Genomic DNA, 21,253 nt, shown 5'->3' with positions numbered 1-21,253 from the left:
CTAATCGAGGCAGTTAGTGGCGTGTAAATAACAAATGCAATGCTTGAAGAGTGAGAATGATTGTGAGAAAATTGACCTTGCAGCATTCCTTCATAAAGGACTTGCTTGCTCATCATTGCACTCACCCTCCTCTAAAGTTTTGACCACCTTGACCTCACTGTCAGCTCCCTGGAATTCGTCAAAGAATGGACGGACTTTAAACTCATAAGTGACGCCCTTTTTGAGTTGAGGAACAACAGCACCATCCTCGCCAGGAGTGCGCACTTCAAATACTCCCCACTGACCGCGGGGCTCGCCAGACTCCGATGATGGCCTGTACATGACCTTGTAGCCCTGAATGTACTGAGACTGTTGCTCCACCTAGACAAAGGGGAGAGAACATAACACACAGAGTCAAAGGCTAATAAAAAATGATTAAGATTACATTTCAGTGACAGGTTTTAAAACATAGTGGTGTCAGTTATATTTAAAGGATAACTGAAGGCAAATTTTTTATCATCAAAATTCAATTTATCTCATTTTATTAAATATAGGAATGCATTTTTGATAGCTATTTTGTCACTGCTATAGCAAGTTATGAGTGTTTGAAATATGCTCTGTAATATATCAGTCCATATGTCAAAGCAATGGCCGTAAATGAGATTCACTGAGACCTGTGCGAGACATCGTAGGACGGAAGTAAAACGTACAGCGGAAATCAAAGTGACCAACATCTGCCAACATTATCAAAAGACGTGCGCGCCCCCTTTCAAATGCTGATATAATCAAGCCAGAAGTTTTGTTTGTTTTGATAGCAATCAGGAAAGTTTGAAAAAAGTAGGCAGTAATCGTCATTTAAACTCGTTTTTGTGCAATATTTCGTTTGGAAAACAGTTTTCAAAATGGCGGCACTGACACCTGGCTGACACTTCACGTTTCGAGGTCTCGCGAAGATCGAGCGGATAAGCGACGCCTGCCGTGGACCAAACGAACTAAATTCAACGTGGCTAAAAACCAAATAGGCCGATAAGTATAATATTTAATTGCAATTAGTTGCCAATACGAGTCACGATATAAGGTTACCAAAACCGAAAACGTAACTGAATAACACGTTAATTAAGAAATAAAGCAAGTTTAAAAATGACTTCAGTTCCCCTTTAAAGATCAGGATTTAATGCTGAAATTGTGGACAGTTTCACAGGATTTGCACATGTATAGTTAGCGTTTGCCGAAAACAGAACTGTGTCACAATTGCACATGATTCTGACCTTACAGTTCAAACGATTTACCAGGAAATTTTGAATTTATGGGGTTATAAAATGTCATCATTATACATTAATACAAGATGTTCTAGACAATAAAAATAAGCCGACTTTAGCTTAAAAAACATGTTAAAGTTGTAACATCAGTCCATTGGGCCATTTCCATGGGTGTGGCCATACTTGATTAGCCAGATACATAGATGTATTAGGAGACGAAAAGGAGGGCAGCGCTGCGTGATGTAGGATTCCGCATGACAGCATACCATGTCATGCATCAAAATGATGGAAGATAAGCAGGTAATTTTTTTTAATAAACAGGCAATAAACAAGCCACTACTTTATTTTGATTCCTTTTCTAATACTGCATTGCCATAATTTTTGTAAAGAAATGCAAACAGATTGACCGAGAAGTCACGCTAGACCACAATATTACCGTATACTATAGTCTAGTTGTAACAACAGAAAGACTCTCAGGTGCGCCCTGGACAGCACGCGCTCAGAACTGACTCACACGCGTGCCACGAATGACACACCTACACGGGATTAAGGCGCAATCAGTGCGCCTAAATAACGACTCCGAATGCAGACTTACTTTGCGAAGTATTGCATTGTTGTGACACATTACCAAGCCTTGTTTCCTGACCGATTTCCTGGATTCTGATTCCTGTTCCTTGTTTTTCACCCTGTTTCTGTCTACGATATTCTGTTTGTGCCTCGCTCGACCTTTTGCCTGTTTTACCATTCACGATATATGCCTGCCGATTTGGACTGTTTGCCTGCTTGCACTTTTCTTTACAATAAAGATCTTCTGCACTTATACGGAATAAATTTTATGCCAAAATGTTCATACAATACTTTTGAAATATCAAACAAAAACGACAAATCAAAATACAAAAAAAACAAAAAAAGTCAATTTTTTTAGACTGGCAAACAAATTATTCATGTAATCGTGCAAAATATCAGTCTATTACTCTTCAGAAACCTTTTATTTTTGTTCCGCGTCTTTCTCAGTTTTGCTTGACGTAATTTATTTTGGTTGCGATTCCAGCTTTCTCGTTTGCGCTCCCTGACTTTTTGCTTGCAGTTTTGGCACAAACTTCACGTGTGGGTGGGCTGTCCAGGAATGCATTCCCATTGGCTAACTTGTGTTTGACTGACAGCTACACTCAGCCATTCCCTACTCGGATTCTGGCGGACTGTTTGACGAGTGACCGATCCATTGACGGTAAACAAGGATCGAGTGGACTTCAGTGGCGACTATGATATTGAATTAATTCAACAAAGTGTAAATTCAATATCATAGTCGCCACTGAAGTCCACTGGATGATCTGCATTAGTGTAACTATCGTTTTTTGGAATTTTAATTCATTTTATTTATTTCAATGTTAGAATATAAAATTTTTTGACGGCACCCCTAACGAAGCCAGATGGCACCCCGGTTGAGAAAGGATGGTCTAAATGACCGTTCCGCTCCGCAATGTGAGTGGTAAGATGGCGGCCAGATGGCTTCACTCTGATGAGCCTATAGAGAGCGTGCACGTGACGTCATGAGGTCACGTGATATTTGTTTATCTGCCATCTTGGATGGCAAGGCCGTGCATAGAACTTAGACGAACCCGTTCTAATTATCAAGTGTGTGGGAGTAGATCTTTCAAGAATGGTTATATCTTGTTCAGCATTTGGTTGTACCAATAGACAGGGCCAAAAGGAGGGCCTATCATTTTATAGATTCCCCGCAGACGAGGAGAGACGCGCAAAATGGGTGTCCGCTGTGCGAAGAGAAAACTGGTACCCCAGTTCTACCAGCCGAATTTGTAGTGAACACTTCATATCAGGTAGGTGTAATCTTCTAATTCAATACTCCTAGTACATCTGTTAAGTTGATTTTCAGATTGAATGATAACTGCATACTTAGAAACTAGACAGAACAGTGTTTGTGGCCGTCAGTCCGCTTGATCGCTAACGTTTAAAATGGCTATGCCTAGCCCTACTACCCTGGCCTAGTCTATGACAATGTTTTATCTTTTTGGCTCATATATGCCTTTGAAAGGCCAATCCATAGTAGGGATGGCGAAAACTAAAAAAAATCTTGACCGACCACCAAGCCTCATTAGCCGGTTAAAGTCGGTTAACCTATGAGTTTAAACAGGGATGCAAACGGCAGATGCACCTTTTTCACGGCTGAATCGCGCAGATTCGATTTTTTTTTTTAGGGGGGGCGTTGGAGTGTCTGAATAATTTCATCAGAGTAAATTCTGTATTAAAATTACTAAATGAGCAAATGCCGTTACAGTCCATGAAACAGGAAGTATGAGAAGAAAACAGTAAATCAGAAAGCTGCGCACATTTCCGCAGCTTCCGCGCAAACGTGCGCAGCTTTCTGATTTACTGTTTTTCAGACAAAAACATACATATTTACAACCCCGTCATTATCTGGAACTGAATTTAGATTTCGAACATTCTTACGATAAAACGTCCTGCATAGTCTCTTTATGATAAACGTCTTAATGCCACTTACCCGTGAGGTTATCAAGTAGACATTCTTCTTCGGAACCTTCCAGAGGTATAGTTGGGATACCCATCCCGCAACAAAATATTTATAAGCTTCCAGGCTCTTGTAAGCTTTGAGGGCTTTGCCAGTGTAACATGATTCACGATTAACAAGAAAATTGTAAATGTCGTGGTAGGCCAGATCGGACAAATCGCCTGCACCGCAGCTCCGAATTTCCCTGAACAAGGATTGCGGCAAGTTGTACGGATCAGCAATCCCTAACCTGGAACACTTTTCCACGTAATGCTGCCTCACGTCACCTTCAAGATGCTGAACAAACTTAGACAAGTAATCGCGCGATGTAGATGGGGTATTTTCCGAATTTTCTTGGGGATTACTCCCTGGATCCATTATGCTTGCGCAAGGTAAACAATCCTGATGCCGTCCAATATGGCGGAGTACACACGTGCGGGTCACGTGACTGCACATCCTCTATAGAGATCTTGCAGTCACGTGACCGGAAAGTACACAACCCCCATCTTGTCGGTCAAAAACACCACTGAATACTGCTGCACTCGTGTACAGAATGGATAAATTTCAGCCGACGGACTACACGGCTCATTTTTCTAATGAACAGATAACTAGATATATGTCTAAAATAAACGATCTACAGATTTGTGACCCTTATGGCTTTCCGGACGGAGTTTTCACGACCGGATTTTGAACTGCCAGCGGAATACCCGGACGTGTATGATTACCTCATCAACTTTCCCTCGCTGTTCAGTGGTGAAGCACTGCGTGCTTATAAATCTCTGGACAGTTTTCTTTACAGAAATTCAGGATTTGTCAGCGACTCAGATGTGGCATCTTGTAAACAAGAAAATAATTCTCATTGGACGGGTAAGTCACTTAAGTATTGAGTATAGCACTGACCAGCCGATTATAGAATAGAATAAGGTAATTCCAAATCGTCCGTCTTGTTTACATGGATCTGGCGTTGGAGAGGTAGAGGCTTGGCAGTGGAGGTTTGAGTAGCTGTTTTCTGAGCTTAGTCAACAGGCCGGCTCTGCCTGCAGCCTCGCTTTTGCTTCTGCTCCCGGCGCCGCCTCCTTCGCTTTGCTTCCAATAACAATCCACGGAGACCTCGCTGTCTCGTCCGGAATGTTATTATTATTTTTTTTTCTCGTCCGGAATGTTTTTTTTTTTCTCGTCCGGAATGTTGTGCATGCGATGGAAATCGCTACAAACCGTCATTTTCTGCTGGAAACCAATGTCCAGTAAGTCCATACGGTTGTAGTGGATATTGAAGTCCGGTACAGACGAACAACACGCAAAAATACACACAAAAAACATAAAAAACGTGCACAGGTAGGGAGAGCTTGTAGCCGCAGCCGTTGTAGTAGAATTGTATATAGTAGAGTTTTCCAGAAGAAAAGGTAGAAGTAAAAGTAGAAGTAGAAGGCGGAATATGGCGTTTGACCGACACGATGGCGTCTATCACAATCTGGATCGACTGTGACGTCACATGCAAGTGCTCCATATAAGCTTTCCAGATTTTTATATACAGCTCAGTGTCCCTGACAGAATACTTCGTCCTACTGACACTAGTACACCTAGTGCCATGCACTTGTACACCTCTGCTGTGCTCACGGAAAATGACATCACGCATGATGGAGTTATAGCGCCCTCAATCAATCAATCAATCAATCAATCAATCAAAGTCCTTCCCGCATCATTCATGGTGCGTTTGGCGGTGCCGATCTCCATTTCATAGACCTTGGCCTCTTGCCTATATTACATAGCTAGGGTTACAGTGGGGGACTAGTCCTCTGGTAACCGCGAGAGTTTGACTCCCCACTCACATCTGTATTGCAGTGTGCCTTGCCAGATGGCAGTAGGCACCATTTTTATGATATAGCGCCCTGGCTGACAAAAAATATTCCCGTCTATTTTCATCACTTTTGTGATTATATTGTTAAGAACAATTTCAACATGTAGCTTTTTTTTATAAAGGACAGACATAAAGACCGACTTTTAGCTCAATTTGTTTACCTGCGAGATATTTTCATTCAATCCATTTTTCTTGAGCGATATTGGCTTGAACAAGACGCAGTTTTAAATCTCCTGTTACTGGTCAATATCACATTGAAATGCATGCTTTGGACTATGCTTACAAAAATAAAAAGAAATTCACTATTCAATACATTAAATACACCTGTGTAGCACAACTCTGAATATGTGTAACTTTCCCTGCATAAATAAGAATCTAACCCTTGGACTTATGCAAGTCACTGACTCTGAATAATGACTAAACAAGACATGAGGTGGTAAAACTCTTCAGCGAGTGCAATAAACCCTTATTAAACCCCTTCCATTTATGATTCATTTGTTGAAACCACTGGTCTGAAGCCTGTTCTCACAGACCCATGCTAGGATCCTGACCAGAAGGGCATAATTATAAACCACATGTGCATGCAAACAGCAATCTCAGCCCTGATAAATAACATGGCCTTGAGCCACTGTGGGCTGGCGGCTTGCAAAGACAGGATTATCCTGTAGTCTACGAGGGCACATGCATGTGGAAGAGCTCAGACAGTGTCCCGTTGCAAAACCACAGCATGAGATCACTATCACCAACAGCTCCCGATTCCTCTCACACTGCGACTGGTTAGCATACCACCACGGTGCACAATCAACACTCCCAGCACACTCAAGGAGGAGAGGGCAAGCAGTATGATACACTTCCATTCAGGGAGTTGCAAGGTGGTATGTGGTTATTGGGTCTCATCTGTACCCAGCTGTTTCAGCTCAACAGGGGTATAAAGAATGCTAAAGCAGTCGATCCTGCTTTGTGCAATATGAAACTCTTTGAAGAAGCCCACACTCCCTTCTGTGGTGCTTTGGAACAAAACCACGGCCATATATTATCAACAGAACACACTACTGGCTAATGAGAAGGGAAGCTTCCTTTCCTTTCAAACATCCCAAGCAGATTTCACAAGCCGTTGGCCACTCCCCCACTCTGGCACTGCTAAACTATTTACATTCTGTGTCTGCATTTGGAACGCTCGCTCTGACTTATGTTTATATCAGCTCATTCATCATGATGAACTCATGTCCATGGGCCATGGAAAGGCTGACAGGCCGCGAAGCGGAGGGCGCTTGAGAATGTTTAAACAAACTCTCCCGGTTGCGCTGATAAAAACTCATTTTGTCCGCACAGGTGGTCCCGACTAGGCCGCAAGTGGGTCTGCTTTAAGAGGAGCTGCAACGCACAGGCTGTTACTGCTGAAAACACTGCTGAATACAGTGAACATGACTAACGTGGTGTACAATAACAAAGCACAGGGTGTTGCTGACAGGCTTTTGGGCTAATAAGGATGTTTACATGTGTAAGAAGAGAACTGACAGAGAAGAGAAACAGAGCCAGGCAGGGCCTCGTGAATGGCACAATATTTTAAGCATTCGTCCTCTTGTTAGTATCTGAAAAGCTTGAATCCTGACAATGCCACAGCCATTTGATGCCAGAGAATAGTTGTCCTTCCGTCTAAGTTTAAAGGATGACCTGTGATCCTGTCCCATATCTATCAGACTTATGTATGCTGTGTTCACACTTATACCGGTACGAAAGTGGTATAACTGTATCGATACAAAGTATACCGGTACAGTTTAGTGCATCTGTCCACACTAGCGAGAAATGTTTGCCGTTTTCTTTCACGGTAGTATAAATGCGCGTGCGCGAAATGTTTCCGTGGTTACCGAGTAACTTCTTTCCGAGAATATATGGCATCCGTTATTTCGGGATCTCGAGAAAACAAAACAATTATTCCGTGATCTCGAGAAAACAAAACAATTATTTCATGATCTCAGCTGGATCACTGTATCTCCGTCGGTAGAGACGAAGCCGGGCCAGTCTTCTGCGGAGGTGCCGCGGACTAATTTTGAAATTATCCCTTATTAAAAGACTTAATGCAATCTCTCCCTGTGTCAACCCCTGATCAAAATATTGCCTTATTAGGTGATCGGTTATTCCAGACATTCTAATGACCAAAGTTGTGTCTATACAGAATGAGAAATAGCCCCAAAGTCAGTATATCACAAGTCTCTTGGCGCACCTGAATGAACCATTTCTCAGCTGTTTACTCGAGATCATGAAATAATTGTTTTGTTTTCTCGAGATCTCGAAATAACGGTTTTGTTTTCTCGAGATCTCGAATTAGTTGTGTTGTTTTCTCGAGATCCTGAATTAATTATGTCATTATCTCGGGATAACAACGTGAATAAAAAAAAGGATTATATGAAGGGCCTCTCTCGGCTTCCATATGGATGAAACAATGTGTGTGTGCTTTTTGTTGTCAGTGTACAGTCTGTATTTCTGGTGGTCATTTATTCAGTCGAATCGTATAAAACGTGCAAGGCAGTTGAGAAAGAAACAAAGAAAACGAATCTCCGTTCTTCACTATTTTATTCAGCGAAGACATCGATTGAGGTGTGTGACTTTGCGCATGCGCATTATATTTGTATCGATACAGAGCCGCTTCATCTGTCCACACTACAGCGAACCGCTACAGTACCGATACTGTACCGGTACGAAACCCATACATTTGTGGGTTTTGTACCGATACAGTTATACCGCTACAGTACCGGTATAGTTGCTAGTGTGGACAGGTGTTGCGGTACGAAAGTAGTTTCGTATCGGTACAAAATCCCTAGTGTGAACAGGGTATAAGGGTCCGGTCCCACAACACCAATAACTATAACTACAACTACAGCTACGACTATATCCCTCTGCCTGAATTTAGTTCCAGTCTGGAGCAGTCACACCACACCTATAATCCCGACTATAATATCGCTTGGTCCTGACACTCAGGGAAATAAACGCATGCAACTTAGGAATAGTCATGAAAGTTTTTTCCAAGTAGTAGCACATTATTCCAGGTCATTCTGTACAGCTCGGACTTCAAAACAACTCATACACATACTCTAGTGGTTGATATAATACAGATTGGTCACAGACTACGGAAATATAATAAAAAAGGATACAAAATACAGAGTGGTTATAGATTTTAATACGGATGCATCACAGATGCTAATAATTTACGGATTGGTCACGGACGTTTCAGTATATTACAGATTGGTTACGGATTTCATATGGATGATGCATCACGGATTAAAAATTAAATAGTCTAAAACAAATGTTTGGACTGCCGAAGTTCATAATTAAAATATCTTACCTGCATTTATATGTTTACTTTATTAATTTACTATTGATATTTCACTGAAAATATCACATATCCGTGAATAAAAGATCTGTGCTTTTTTTTTTTAATTTTCCGTGAATCTGTATTCCGTGACTTCATGATGCAACAAGGGTGTACAAAGATTACCGGGGAAAATAGTACGTGCTCAGACAACGTCACTTGTAAACAATTACCTGATTGGTCAGATGTTTTATCGGATCAGGTCCAGGCCTGGAAAAAAATCGCTCCAGAAGCAATCTCAGCGATACGGATAAACACAGGCCTGGGCTGGAGGTATCATTATCGGTCTGGTATGACCACCAACCACAAACTGCAGGGAACTGATTTATTTATAGTTATCATTATAGTTATAGTTATTGGTATCGTGGGACCGGATCTTAACACTAGCCAATCAAGGGCATGTTAGCTCATGTATAACAGAACAGGGTGATCAGCCATAATATAACATTCCTGTCTAAGATGATATGTGTTAGCCCTCATTCTCCTAGACTTATAGTTGTTGCACTTTAGAGGACGCATGTATCCGTATACAGACACACCCTCAAAAGCACTAACTTTGAGTAGTGAATGGAATTTGAAGCAAGGTTAGTCATGTCTCACCGTCCACTGCACTCTGACTGAAGAGGATGACAGGATGGTGGGATTGTGCAGGTGAACCACAACATCTCCCAGTTCCTTCTGGATCTGACGGTGGTCCACTCCCTGTATGGTGGGGGGAGTGTCTGCAGAAATAACAAAATTAATGAAAATAACGATTGTCGTGAGCAAAAACAAAGCTATTTGCACTTGGTGGAAGATCAAATATCAATTAAATCAGTTAAATCTACGTGTGTTTATAGAACAGTTAAGAAAATTATCTAACTGTAGTGAGCCGGTTCTGATCTCAGCTCTTACTGTAGGTAGAAGAGAGGAAAGATGACAATGCTAGAGAATCACCTTGTGTTCGTATGGCATCTGTTATAGGACTGGGGTCGCTCAAGCCGTAAGCGTTGGCTGCCCTCACCAGGAAAAGATACACTGCACTAGGCTTTAGACCCTTCAGTGTGAACGATTCAGTCTTCACGTGGTCAGCAAGAGTCACCCAACTACTCCCAGATGCATGGCTATAATTACAGTGGAGGAGAGAAAATCTCAATGTGTAGTGTCATCTCATCAGAATCCATGCACACAGTGGGCACAGTGTTTCTGAGGCCATGGCGCAGCATGCAAAATATTAATCACAGATCTATACACACTTTATTTCCCATTCCAGCAACAGTAACAAGCAACCACTGACGTTTAAAGTGAGATTTTATCAATTTTGTGCAAAGCGGCTATCACCAGATAAAGCAGCAAATGCAAATCACTGGCTCCAGTAAACTTCCATTTATAATAGTGTTTGGTACATAAAAATGAATTGCAGCCCATAGCAGCAGCCTTACATTTCCATGGCTTTTTATAACAACATTAATGCATACATATACAGTGGATATAAAAAGTTTACACACCCCGTTAAAACGATAGGTTTTTCTGATGTGTAAAAAAAAAATGAGACCACGATAAATAATTTCAAAACTTTTCCCACCTTTTTTTTTTTTTAAGATTTTTTTTGGGCTTGGATTGGGAAATGACCTCAGGCCGGAATCGAACCCAGGATTTATGGCATGCTGCCTTATCCACCTGAGCCACAATGTCCCCTTTCCCACCTTTAATGTGACCTATAATATGTACAATTCAACTGAAAAACAAAAATCTGTTGGGGGGAAAAACATAAAAAAAAAAAACGTACAATAAACTGGTCGCATAAGTATGCACACCCCTAAACTAATACTTTGTTGAAGCACCTTTTGATTTACTTACAGCATTCAGTCTTTTTGGGTAGGAGTCTGTCAGCCTGCCACATCTAGACTTGGCAATATTTGCCCACTCTTCCTTGCACAAGCGCTCCAAATCTGTCACACTGCAAGGGCATCTCTTGTGCACAGCCTTCTTCAGGTCACCCCACGGGTTTTCAATTGGATTTAGGTCTGGGCTCTGGCTGGGCCATTCCAAAACTTTTGGGGGGTCACTGTCGTGCTGAAAGATGAAATTCCTCTTCATCTTCAGCTTTCGAGCAGACACCTGAAGGTCTTGGGCCAAAATTGACTGGTATTTAGAACTGTTCATAATTCTAAAGCCCCTGTTCCAGCTGAAGAAAAACAACCCCAAAACATGATGCTGCCACCACCATGCTTCACCGTGGGTATGATGTTCTTTTGGTGATGTGCAGTGTTGTTTTTGCGCTAAACATACCTTTTGGAATTGTGGCCAAAATGTTCAACCTTGGTTTCATCAGACCATAACACATTTTCCCACATGCTTTTGGGAGAGTTGATGTATTTTTCTGCAAAATTTAGCCGGGCCTGGATGTTTTTCTTTGACCCTACCTCATAGTTCAGACTTATGGAGAATACAGGAGATTGTTGTCACGTGTAGTACACAACCAGTTCTTGCCAGAAATTCCTGCAGCTCCTTCAGTGTTGCTGTAAGCCTCTTGGCAGCCTCCCTGACCAGTTTTTGTCTTGTCTTTTCATCAATTTTGGAGGGACTTCCAGTTCTCGGTGATACCACTGTTGTCCCATATTTCCTCCACTTCTTCATGACTGTCTTCACTGTGCTCCATGGTATATTAAATGCTGTGGAAATGTTTTTGCACCCTTCTCTTGACTGATACCTTTCAACAATGAGATCCCTTTGATGAATTGTAAACTTTCTGCGAACCCTGGCTTTTGCTGGAGGATGCAACTGAGTAAATGTCTGAACTTTATTTGGGGTTAATCAGAGTCATTTTAATTGAAAGACTGAATGCTGTAATTAAATAAAAAGGTGCTTCAACAAAGTATTAGTTTAAGGGTGTGCATACTTATGCAACCAGCTTATTGTACATTTTTTATTTTTTATGTTTTCCCCCTAACAGATTTGTTTGTTTTTCAATTGAATTGTACAGGTTATAGCTCACATTAAAGGTGGGAAAAGTTTTGAAATTATTTATCGTGGTCTCATTTTTTTTTTTACATCAGAAAAACCGGGATGTGTACACTTTTTATATCCAATGTATATGCCTATATATATATATATATATATATATATATATATATATATATATATATATATATATATATATATATATGAGTGATTCCACGCTTATGGGTACTGAAATGGGGACATGAACTTATTTTTAAAAATTCACCTAAAACCATTTCTTTTTTTACCATCAGGTCACAAAACATGTAATCTTTAATGAATGATATGTTAAAAGATAACTTTAATTTTCTGAGATGTAATAAAAACGTATTTATATGCCAAAGTCAAGCCTATGAGTTCCAAAATGATGTCTGTTACATTACTTCTGTTACGATTGTCCATCTCGCGTCTGTTACAAATTAATTACAATCTAGCTATATACCATGTTAATCTTATTGAAAGAATGTGTATGTTTATTCTACTACACATGTTTATTAATTATATTTGCTAAAACATCACCTTCCTATGTTTCAAAAAGTAATTCTACATTGTTAAAATTGAGAATATATATGTCCACAACACTTCTGTTACGTTCTGACTTTGGCATATAAATACATTTTTATTACATCTCAGAAAATTAAAGTTATCTTTTAACATATCATTCATTAAAGATTACATGTTTTGTGACCTGATGGTAAAAAAAGAAATGGTTTTAGGTGAATTTTTAAAAATAAGTTCATGTCCCCATTTCAGTACCCATAAGCGTGGAATCACACACACACATTATATATATATATATATATATATATATATATATATATATATATATATATAAAATTTTATATATTAGAATTTAACAAAAGCAGTTCACAGCAAACCCACATGCAATAAGACCCCATACTGGCTAACATTTTGCTACCTTGCACACAATGCAATTACAAATTCAGCATAATACATTTGAATGATATACAACCCCAATTCCAAAAATTGGGGAACACTGTGTAAAACATAAATTAAAAAAAAAAAATGTGAAGATTTACAAATCATGGAAACCCTATATTTCACTGAAAATAGTGCAAAGACAACATATCAAATGTTGAAGCTGAGAAATTTTATTGTTTTTTGAAAAATATATGCTCACTTTGAACTTGATGCCAGCAACAAGTTTCAGAAAAGTTAGGATGGGGCATGTTTACCACTGTGTAGCATCACCTCTACTTTTAACAACACTCTGTAAACGTTTGGGAACCAAGGAGACCAGTTGCTGTACTTTTGAAAGAGAAAGGTTGTCCCATTCTTGCCTGATATACAATTTCAGTTGCTCAACAGTTCAGGGTCTCCTTCATTGTATTTTGTGCTTCATGATACAGCAAATGTTTTAAATGGGAGGCAGGTCTGGACTGCAGGCAGGCCAGTTTAGCACCCGGACTCTTTTACGACAGAGCCATACAGTTTTAATATGTGCAGAAAGCGGTTTGGCGTTGTCTTGCTGAAAGAAGGAAGGCCTTCCCTGAAAAAGATTTTGTCTGGATGGCAGCATATTGCTCTGAAACATGTATATATCATTCAGCATTAATGATGCCTTCCTAGATGTACAAGCTACCCATGTCATGTGCACTAATGCACCTTCATACCATCACAGATGCTGGATTTTGAACTGTGCACTGATAACATGCCGGATGGTCCCTCTCCTCTTTAGCCTGGAGGATGTGGTGTCTGTGATTTCCAAAAAGAATTTCTACTTTTGATTCGTCAGACCTTGGGACAATTTCTCACTTGGTATCAGTCCATCGTAAAAGACCTCAGGCCCAGAGAAGGTGGTGGTGTTTCTGGATATTGTTTATATCTGGTTTTAACTTGCATTTGTGGATGCAGTAATGAACTGTTTTCACAGATGATGGCTTTCTGAAGTGTTCTTGAGCCCATACACTGATTTCCACTACAGACACGTGTCTGCTTTTAATGCAGTGTCGCCTGAGGGCCTGAAGATCACAGGCATCCAGTGTCAGTTTTCAGCCTTGTCTCTTGCATACAGAGATTTCTCCAGATTCTCTGAATCTTTTAATGATATTATGTACCAATGATGATGTGATCCCCAAATTCTTTGCAATTTTACACTGAGAAATGTTATTCTTAAATTGTTGTACTGTTTGCCCACGCAGTCTTTCACAGAGCGGTGAACCCCTCCCCATCTTTATGTCTGAGAGACTCCACCTCTCTGGGATGCCCTTTTTATACCCAATCATGTTACTGACCTGTTGCCAATTAACCAAATTATTATTTTTTTTTTTTGCATTACACAATTTTTTCAGTCTTTTGTAGCCCCTGTCCCAACTTTTTTGAAATGTGTTGCTGACATAAAATTCAAAATGAGTATATATTTTTCAAAAAAAACAATAACATTTCTCCATATCAACATTTCATATGTTGTCTCTATTTTCAATAAAATATAGGGTTTCTATGATTTGCAAATCTTCACATTCAGTTTTTATTTATGTTTCACACAGTGTCCCAACTTTTTTGGAACTGGGGTTGTATATGTATCTATACAGTACTGTTTGAAAATAATTTAACTGTCACTCCAGAACAAGCAGTGGTGGCTCAGCAGTTAAGCCTCTGGGTTGCTGATCTAAAGGGCAGGTGTTCAAGCCCCAGCACCGCCAAACTTCCATTGTTGGGACCTTGAGCAAGGCCCTTAACCCTTTCTACTCCAGGGGTGCTGTATCATGGCGGTCCCTGTGCTCTGACCCCAGCTTCCCAACAAGCTGGGATATGTGAAGAAAAGAATTCCACTTGCTGTAATGTATATGTGAGAAATAAAAAGCCTTCTGCTTCTGCTGCTATTTCAAATTATAACCACATGCTCAGTGAATCTCAGTCATCCTCATAACCACTGACATTTGTTCCATCATTCAAGTGGAAAAAAGCTCCCAAACACATATTCTATTCACCTAAAGGCCTCGATGATGTAAGACGTGGGTGTGGCTCCATTTGCACTGGCCTTCCATGTCAATGTGACAGAGGTGCGAGTAACATCAGTCACCTCGGGCTTGGAGGGGGCATTCGGGATCAGGTTTGGGTCTGTGGGTCTGTCAGGCTGGACTGGCACTCCAAACTCTGAAAAAGCCAAAATCACACAAACATCTCAATTTCAGCTCGCTGGATACTTTACAAGACAACAAAGCTTTCATGTAGGGAAATTCCTGTATGAGTAATACCAAAAATACCAAACAGATGCTTCATATCAGCTCAGTAAGTACACTATTAGGAGATTACCTTCCACAGCCAGGTATGCTTTCCATGATGCCTCCCCACTGGGACTGGTGGACACACAAGTGTACACTCCTGTATCACTGAGCTGCGAGTCACAAACACACAAATCACAGTGAAATGAAGTGCTTCTGCACAGAAGAGGATTTTACACACAAATCCACTTCAGCAGAGTGAAGAGACAATAGTAATTGCAGAGGAAAAGAGGTTGTGTCAGCTTGGCTATTAGAGGCAATTTTGCAGATTGCTGTGAAGGAGAAGTAGTTGTTAAATTGAGTTCATGAAGGTCTTTGTAAATGGAATGCCATCTGTAAGTACATCATGTATTGTGGTATTAGTGTATTGCATGACTGTGTAGAAGTGCAATGAAATGACATTAAAAAGTGCATCTTCCCACCTTGGCATAGCGGATCTGCAGAGCTCCAGTGTCCAGCTGGGAGATGCGTGAGTCATGAGTGGACACAAGCACCCCGTCCTTCTTCCAGAGCACCGTCGGAACAGGAGTTCCAGTTGTTATGCAATTCAGTAACACTGTCACATCTACAACTACAGTCTGGTTCTCTGGACCTTGCCGAATCACTGGAGGAGGCCGATCTGAAACCACTATTGTGCAAAGAATGAGAAAAGCATGAAGGTAATGAAGACAGGAAAAAAGCATCAGGAGAATAAATAGGGTAAGGTAAATAAGATGAGCTGAGGAAAAGGGCAAAATTAGATTTCTAAAAAGCCTCCAGCATCTGGTTAATCATTTGGCTGCAGTATCTGGCCTTCACCAAATAACGTCAGAACAACTAATAAAAAAATCTCATTTAGACACCAGGCTTTTACTTTCCCTACATCAGTGAGGATGAGGAAATAGAAAAACACATTATGACTCAAAGGTGGTGGTATATTGGGGAAAGGGGGGGTACACCTGAAAAACAGCCCGAGGCAGAGACTGGTGATTATTAACATAGACTCAGAAGAAAAAGCATGGGGGAAGGTAGGAGGAAGCACACAGTGCTGAGTGCTTGGCTAGATTCAATCAAACACGCTCCATCCTTGTTTCATTTCCATTAAGTGTAATTGAGTGTACACAGAGTATGGGAGTTCCATTTCGTGCCTGCCTATGTCTGCGCAGCAAACGAGAGAGAATTAAAATTACCATAACATTACCCACAGTCCAAAAAGCATGCGGAATCGAGCGCTTATTCTGCCACCACGACAAGCTCTGCCTGGTACCACCCTGGGCAATTAGGTTCATTAAACTAATGTATGTACATCGCCTGGGCACATACACACATCCAGTCTATTTTGATGCTGGTTATGCAGGTGTAATTGCTTTTACAGACCTTGAAGGGTTTTTAATTTTGCTTTTTAAATAAGTGTTGTGATAATTATCGTCACCCCGGAAAGAGGAGGAGATGGGGTCAGCTGGATATCTTGCTTCATACCTAAAATGACTGTGTGTGGGGTGTTTGTGTGCGTGTCCGTCTTTATAAGAAAGAGTAAATTGTTAAGAGGAAATCATAGACAAGGACAGTGGGACAGTGACAGGCTTTGTGTATCCAGTTGCCATGGAAACAGAGTATTGTTAAACCAGTAGGTCTGAGCCTCAGGGATGTCTTGTTTATTCCAAAAAAACATTAGAAAGCAGGATGACAGCCCAAAAAGACAATAAGCATAAAACCCACAGACTATTCTGTACTGTACAAATGGCAAAGACCCAACCATTCCCTTAACACAGAACAGATAATCAGATAATTTCCTGTGCCACAGATATGTATGGAATCAATTTTGTGCCAAAATGTTCATACAATACTTTTGAAATATCAAACAAGAACGACAAATCAAAATACAAAAAAAGTCAATTTTTTTAGACTGGCAAACAAATTATTCGTGTAATCGTGCAAAATATCAGTCAATTACTCTTCAGAAACCTTTTATTTTTGTTCCGCGTCTTTCTCAGTTTTGCTTGACGTAATTTATTTTGGTTGCGATTCCAGCTTTCTCGTTTGCGCTCCCTGACTTTTTGCTTGCAGTTTTGGCACAAACTTCACGTGTGGGTGGGCTGTCCAGGAACGCATTCCCATTGGCTAACTTGTGTTTGACTGACAGCTACGCTCAGCCATTCCCTACTCGGATTCTGGCGGACTGTTTGACGAGTGACCGATCCATTGACGGTAAACAAGGATCGAGTGGACTTCAGTGGCGACTATGATATTGAATTAATTCAACAAAGTGTAAATTCAATATCATAGTCGCCACTGAAGTCCACTCGATCCTTGTTTACCGTCAATGGATCGGTCACTCGTCAAACAGTCCGCCAGAATCCGAGTAGGGAATGGCTGAGCGTAGCTGTCAGTCAAACACAAGTTAGCCAATGGGAATGCGTTCCTGGACAGCCCACCCACACGTGAAGTTTGTGCCAAAACTGCAAGCAAAAAGTCAGGGAGCGCAAACGAGAAAGCTGGAATCGCAACCAAAATAAATTACGTCAAGCAAAACTGAGAAAGACGCGGAACAAAAATAAAAGGTTTCTGAAGAGTAATAGACTGATATTTTGCACGATTACACGAATAATTTGTTTGCCAGTCTAAAAAAATTGACTTTTTTTTCTTTTTTTGTATTTTGATTTGTCGTTTTTGTTTGATATGTCAAAAGTATTGTATGAACATTTTGGCACAAAATTGATTCCATAGATATGCAGTCTCTCTCTCTCTCTCTCTCTCTCTCTCCATACAGTGCCCTCCACGATTATTGGCACCTCTTGTAAAGATTAGTAAAAAGGGTTAGAAAAAATCCACTTTTTGGTGAAGTCGCTTAATCTCACACTGAAATAAATGAGAAAAATCCAAGCTTTAAAGGTAGACTGCCTTTCAGATTTTCAAGTGTAGGTCATAAAAAGAATTTTCCCTGACACCCAGTTATTTCTGTTTAGTGGCCTGAAAGCTACTAAATTCGAATCACAGATTTCCAATTTTATTCGTTTATTTTAAAATAGAACAATTAAGGAATTTAGGGCCACATGGCCCTAAATTCTCAGCTATTTTTTTCCTGCTTCAACATGACCCAATTCAAGATACTACATCATGCATCATGTGGTGGGCTTTCCCGTTCATGCAAGGCATTGTGGGATACAAATTTGAAACAAGAGAAGAAAATGGAGGACGTGAGTGTGTGAATGAAACTGGAAAGACTGACTACAGTAACAGAAAGCGAGAAGAAAAGACGTTATGTTATATATGAAGGAAAGGAAACGCAGGACCAAACTAATAAATATCGGCGGTCACCGAGCACCTCGGTGTGATCAGCTGTTTGTTTAGTGACAGAATGGTCCAACTGTCAGTGCACGGTCAAAGGTAAACCTGCGCATGCGCACATGGACTTCCTCTGTCTGCTTGACTGCGCGAAGCAAGTGATTTCATGCATATTATTTGCTAGGGAATCCTCTCAAATTAAATAACTTCCCAGCCACAGAATGACCTGCTATTTTGTGAGATATTACAGAAATAATCATGTATCACAATGACCAAATTTCAGAGGGAACTAAATTGCACCTCTTTTATAAAATCGAAAGGCCATCTCACTTGAATTGAAATAAATTTATTCAGAGAAAAACAAATCCCTCATCAAGAATTAACTATTTTCAACAAAAAACATATGTGCCACAATTATTCGCATAGAAATTATAGTGAACACAATGTAACTGAGGGTATGTTTCCCATTTAAATTGGACATTTCTGAGTTGATTGGAGTGTGTAGGAACCTTCAAGCTGTAATCCATGACTTCCTGATTAACTGGGGTACAAATATGAGGTGACACAGAGGCCAAATTCCCTTAGTCATCCATCAACATGAGACAGATAAGAGAACATACAAACCAAATGAGGGAGAAGTGTGTTGACCTTCAGAAGTCAGGGAATGGTGAAAAAAAAAGCTACTCGCCTGAAAATGTCCATTTCTACTGTTGGGGCAATAATCTCATCTCATCTCATTATCTCTAGCCGCTTTATCCTGTTCTACAGGGTCACAGGCAAGCTGGAGCCTATCCCAGCTGACTATGGGTGAAAGGCGGGGTACACCCTGGACAAGTCACCAGGTCATCACAGGGCTGACACATAGGCACAGACAACCATTCACACTCACATTCACACCTACGGTCAATTTAGAGCCACCAGTTAACCTAACCTGCATGTAACTGTCAAGTATTTAGATTATTGTTATGCTTGTTTATTGTTATGATTAATTGCGCAATACCCTGTAATTCAGCCGTCATGGCTGCAATTGGAGTTAATAAATGAATATATATGTCTTTGGACTGTGGGGGAAACCCACGCAGCCACGGGGAGAACATGCAAACTCTGCACAGAAAAGCCCTCATCGGCCACGGGGCTCGAACCCAGACCTTCTTGCTGTGAGACGACAGCGCTAACCACTACACCACCGTGCCACCTGGGGCAATAATTAAAAAAAAAAAATTGGACATCACCTGTAACTGTTACAAATTTGCCTGGAAGAGGACCCAAGTTTGTTTTGCCCCCATGTACAGTGAAGAGGATGGTAAGAGAGACAAAAAAACAAAACCAACGATCAGTGTTGGTGAATTACAAGAAAAAGTTAAATGTTGGGTTTTCCAAGTCTCCAAAACCACCATCAGATGCCACCTCCATGCCAACAGATTATTTGGAAGGTTTGCCAGAAAAAAGTATTTTCTGTCAGTTAACTACAAACATACTGTAAGCACCTGAAGTTTGCGAAACGCTGCTACAACTTTGTCTGGAACCGTGTTCTATGGTCTGATGAAACAAAAATGGAGCTTTTTGGCAATAAACACTCAAGGTGAGTTTGGCGTAAAAAGGAGAATGGCTTGAAAATAATGGTAATGAAAATAACCCGATCCCAACTGTAAAATATGGTGGAAGTTCTGTGATGTTTTGGGGCTGTTTTTCCTCCAAAGGCCTTGGAAACCTTGTTGGGGTATATGGCATCATGGACTCCATGAAATACCAGGACATTTTAAATCAAAATCTGGCTGCCTCTGCCAGGAAACTAAAGCCGGCTGGTCACTGGATCTTCCAGCAAGACAGTGATCCAAAGCATACAAAAATGGTTCACTGAGCACAGAATCAAGCTTCTGCTATGGCCATCTCAGTCCCCTGACCTGAACCCCATTGAAAACCTGTGGGGTGAGCTGAAGAGGAGAGAGCACAAGAGAGGGCTTGGGACCCTGGATGATCTGGAGAGATTGTGTACAGAGGAATGGTCTCAGATGCCCTGCTCTGTATCTCCAACCTTATAAAATGTTATAGGAGAAGATACAGTGCTGTTTTACTGGCAAAGGAGGTTGGACAAGGTATTAAACGCAGGGGTGCCAATACTAGTGGCACATGTGTTTTTGTTGGAAATAATTAGTTGTTGATGAGAGATTTATTTTTCTCTGAATAAATTTATTTCGTTTATTTCAGTGTGAGATGAAGCGACTTCACCAGAAGGTGGATTTTTTTCTAAACGTTTTTACTGATCTTTACAAGGGGTGCTAATAATTGTGGAGGGCATTGAAAATATGTGCGTGTGCATGCACGCGCACGTGTGTGTGTGTTCTCCCTCACCGTCTGTAACTTCCAGCAGGGCCTTGGTAATGACGCTGCCGGCGATGTTGAGTGCCTGACAGCTGTAGTGACCTCCATCGGCACGTTGCACCTCAGTGATGGTGAGATCGCCCGTCTGAGAGACAGAAAAACGGCTGGAAGGCTGCGGGGGCTGGTAGGAGAACAGAAGGTTCTACCAGCGCAAGAATAGGGGGGAGGAGAGAAGACAGAAGACAGAAACACGGTTAAAGCTTAAAGTCACCATTAAACGTCAAAACAACAACAACATGTTTTTTAATGATTAAACCATCTCATGAGAATTTATTTAATGCCACATTTTGGGAAATCTTTCGATTATCTGAACATGTGAGAGCCAAGATTTGTTGTGTCATAAAATATAAGAGCCTATCAGATTCCAATATGCAAATGCGTCCATGC

At 40.8% G+C, this 21,253-nt stretch overlaps 1 protein-coding gene across 1 annotated transcript in view; it reads right to left on the bottom strand.

Moving 5' to 3' along the window:
- LOC132873227 (roundabout homolog 1-like) overlaps positions 1 to 21,253 on the bottom strand; it is a 430,545-nt gene that overhangs the window by 43,268 nt on the left and 366,024 nt on the right. The window contains exons 10-16 of the mRNA XM_060908586.1: positions 20,837 to 21,008; positions 15,643 to 15,848; positions 15,252 to 15,333; positions 14,927 to 15,092; positions 9,930 to 10,096; positions 9,594 to 9,715; positions 126 to 360 (exon numbers count right to left, since the gene is read on the bottom strand). Of these exons, the coding sequence (XP_060764569.1) occupies positions 126 to 360; positions 9,594 to 9,715; positions 9,930 to 10,096; positions 14,927 to 15,092; positions 15,252 to 15,333; positions 15,643 to 15,848; positions 20,837 to 21,008 (1,150 nt within the window). The remainder of the gene's footprint in view (positions 1 to 125; positions 361 to 9,593; positions 9,716 to 9,929; positions 10,097 to 14,926; positions 15,093 to 15,251; positions 15,334 to 15,642; positions 15,849 to 20,836; positions 21,009 to 21,253) is intronic.

The sequence above is a fragment of the Neoarius graeffei genome, chromosome 25, assembly GCF_027579695.1.
Source record: "Neoarius graeffei isolate fNeoGra1 chromosome 25, fNeoGra1.pri, whole genome shotgun sequence".
Taxonomy (NCBI): Eukaryota; Metazoa; Chordata; class Actinopteri; order Siluriformes; family Ariidae; genus Neoarius; species Neoarius graeffei.
Note: the sequence above shows the minus strand (reverse complement) of the source record. Positions and strands in the feature narration are given on the sequence as shown.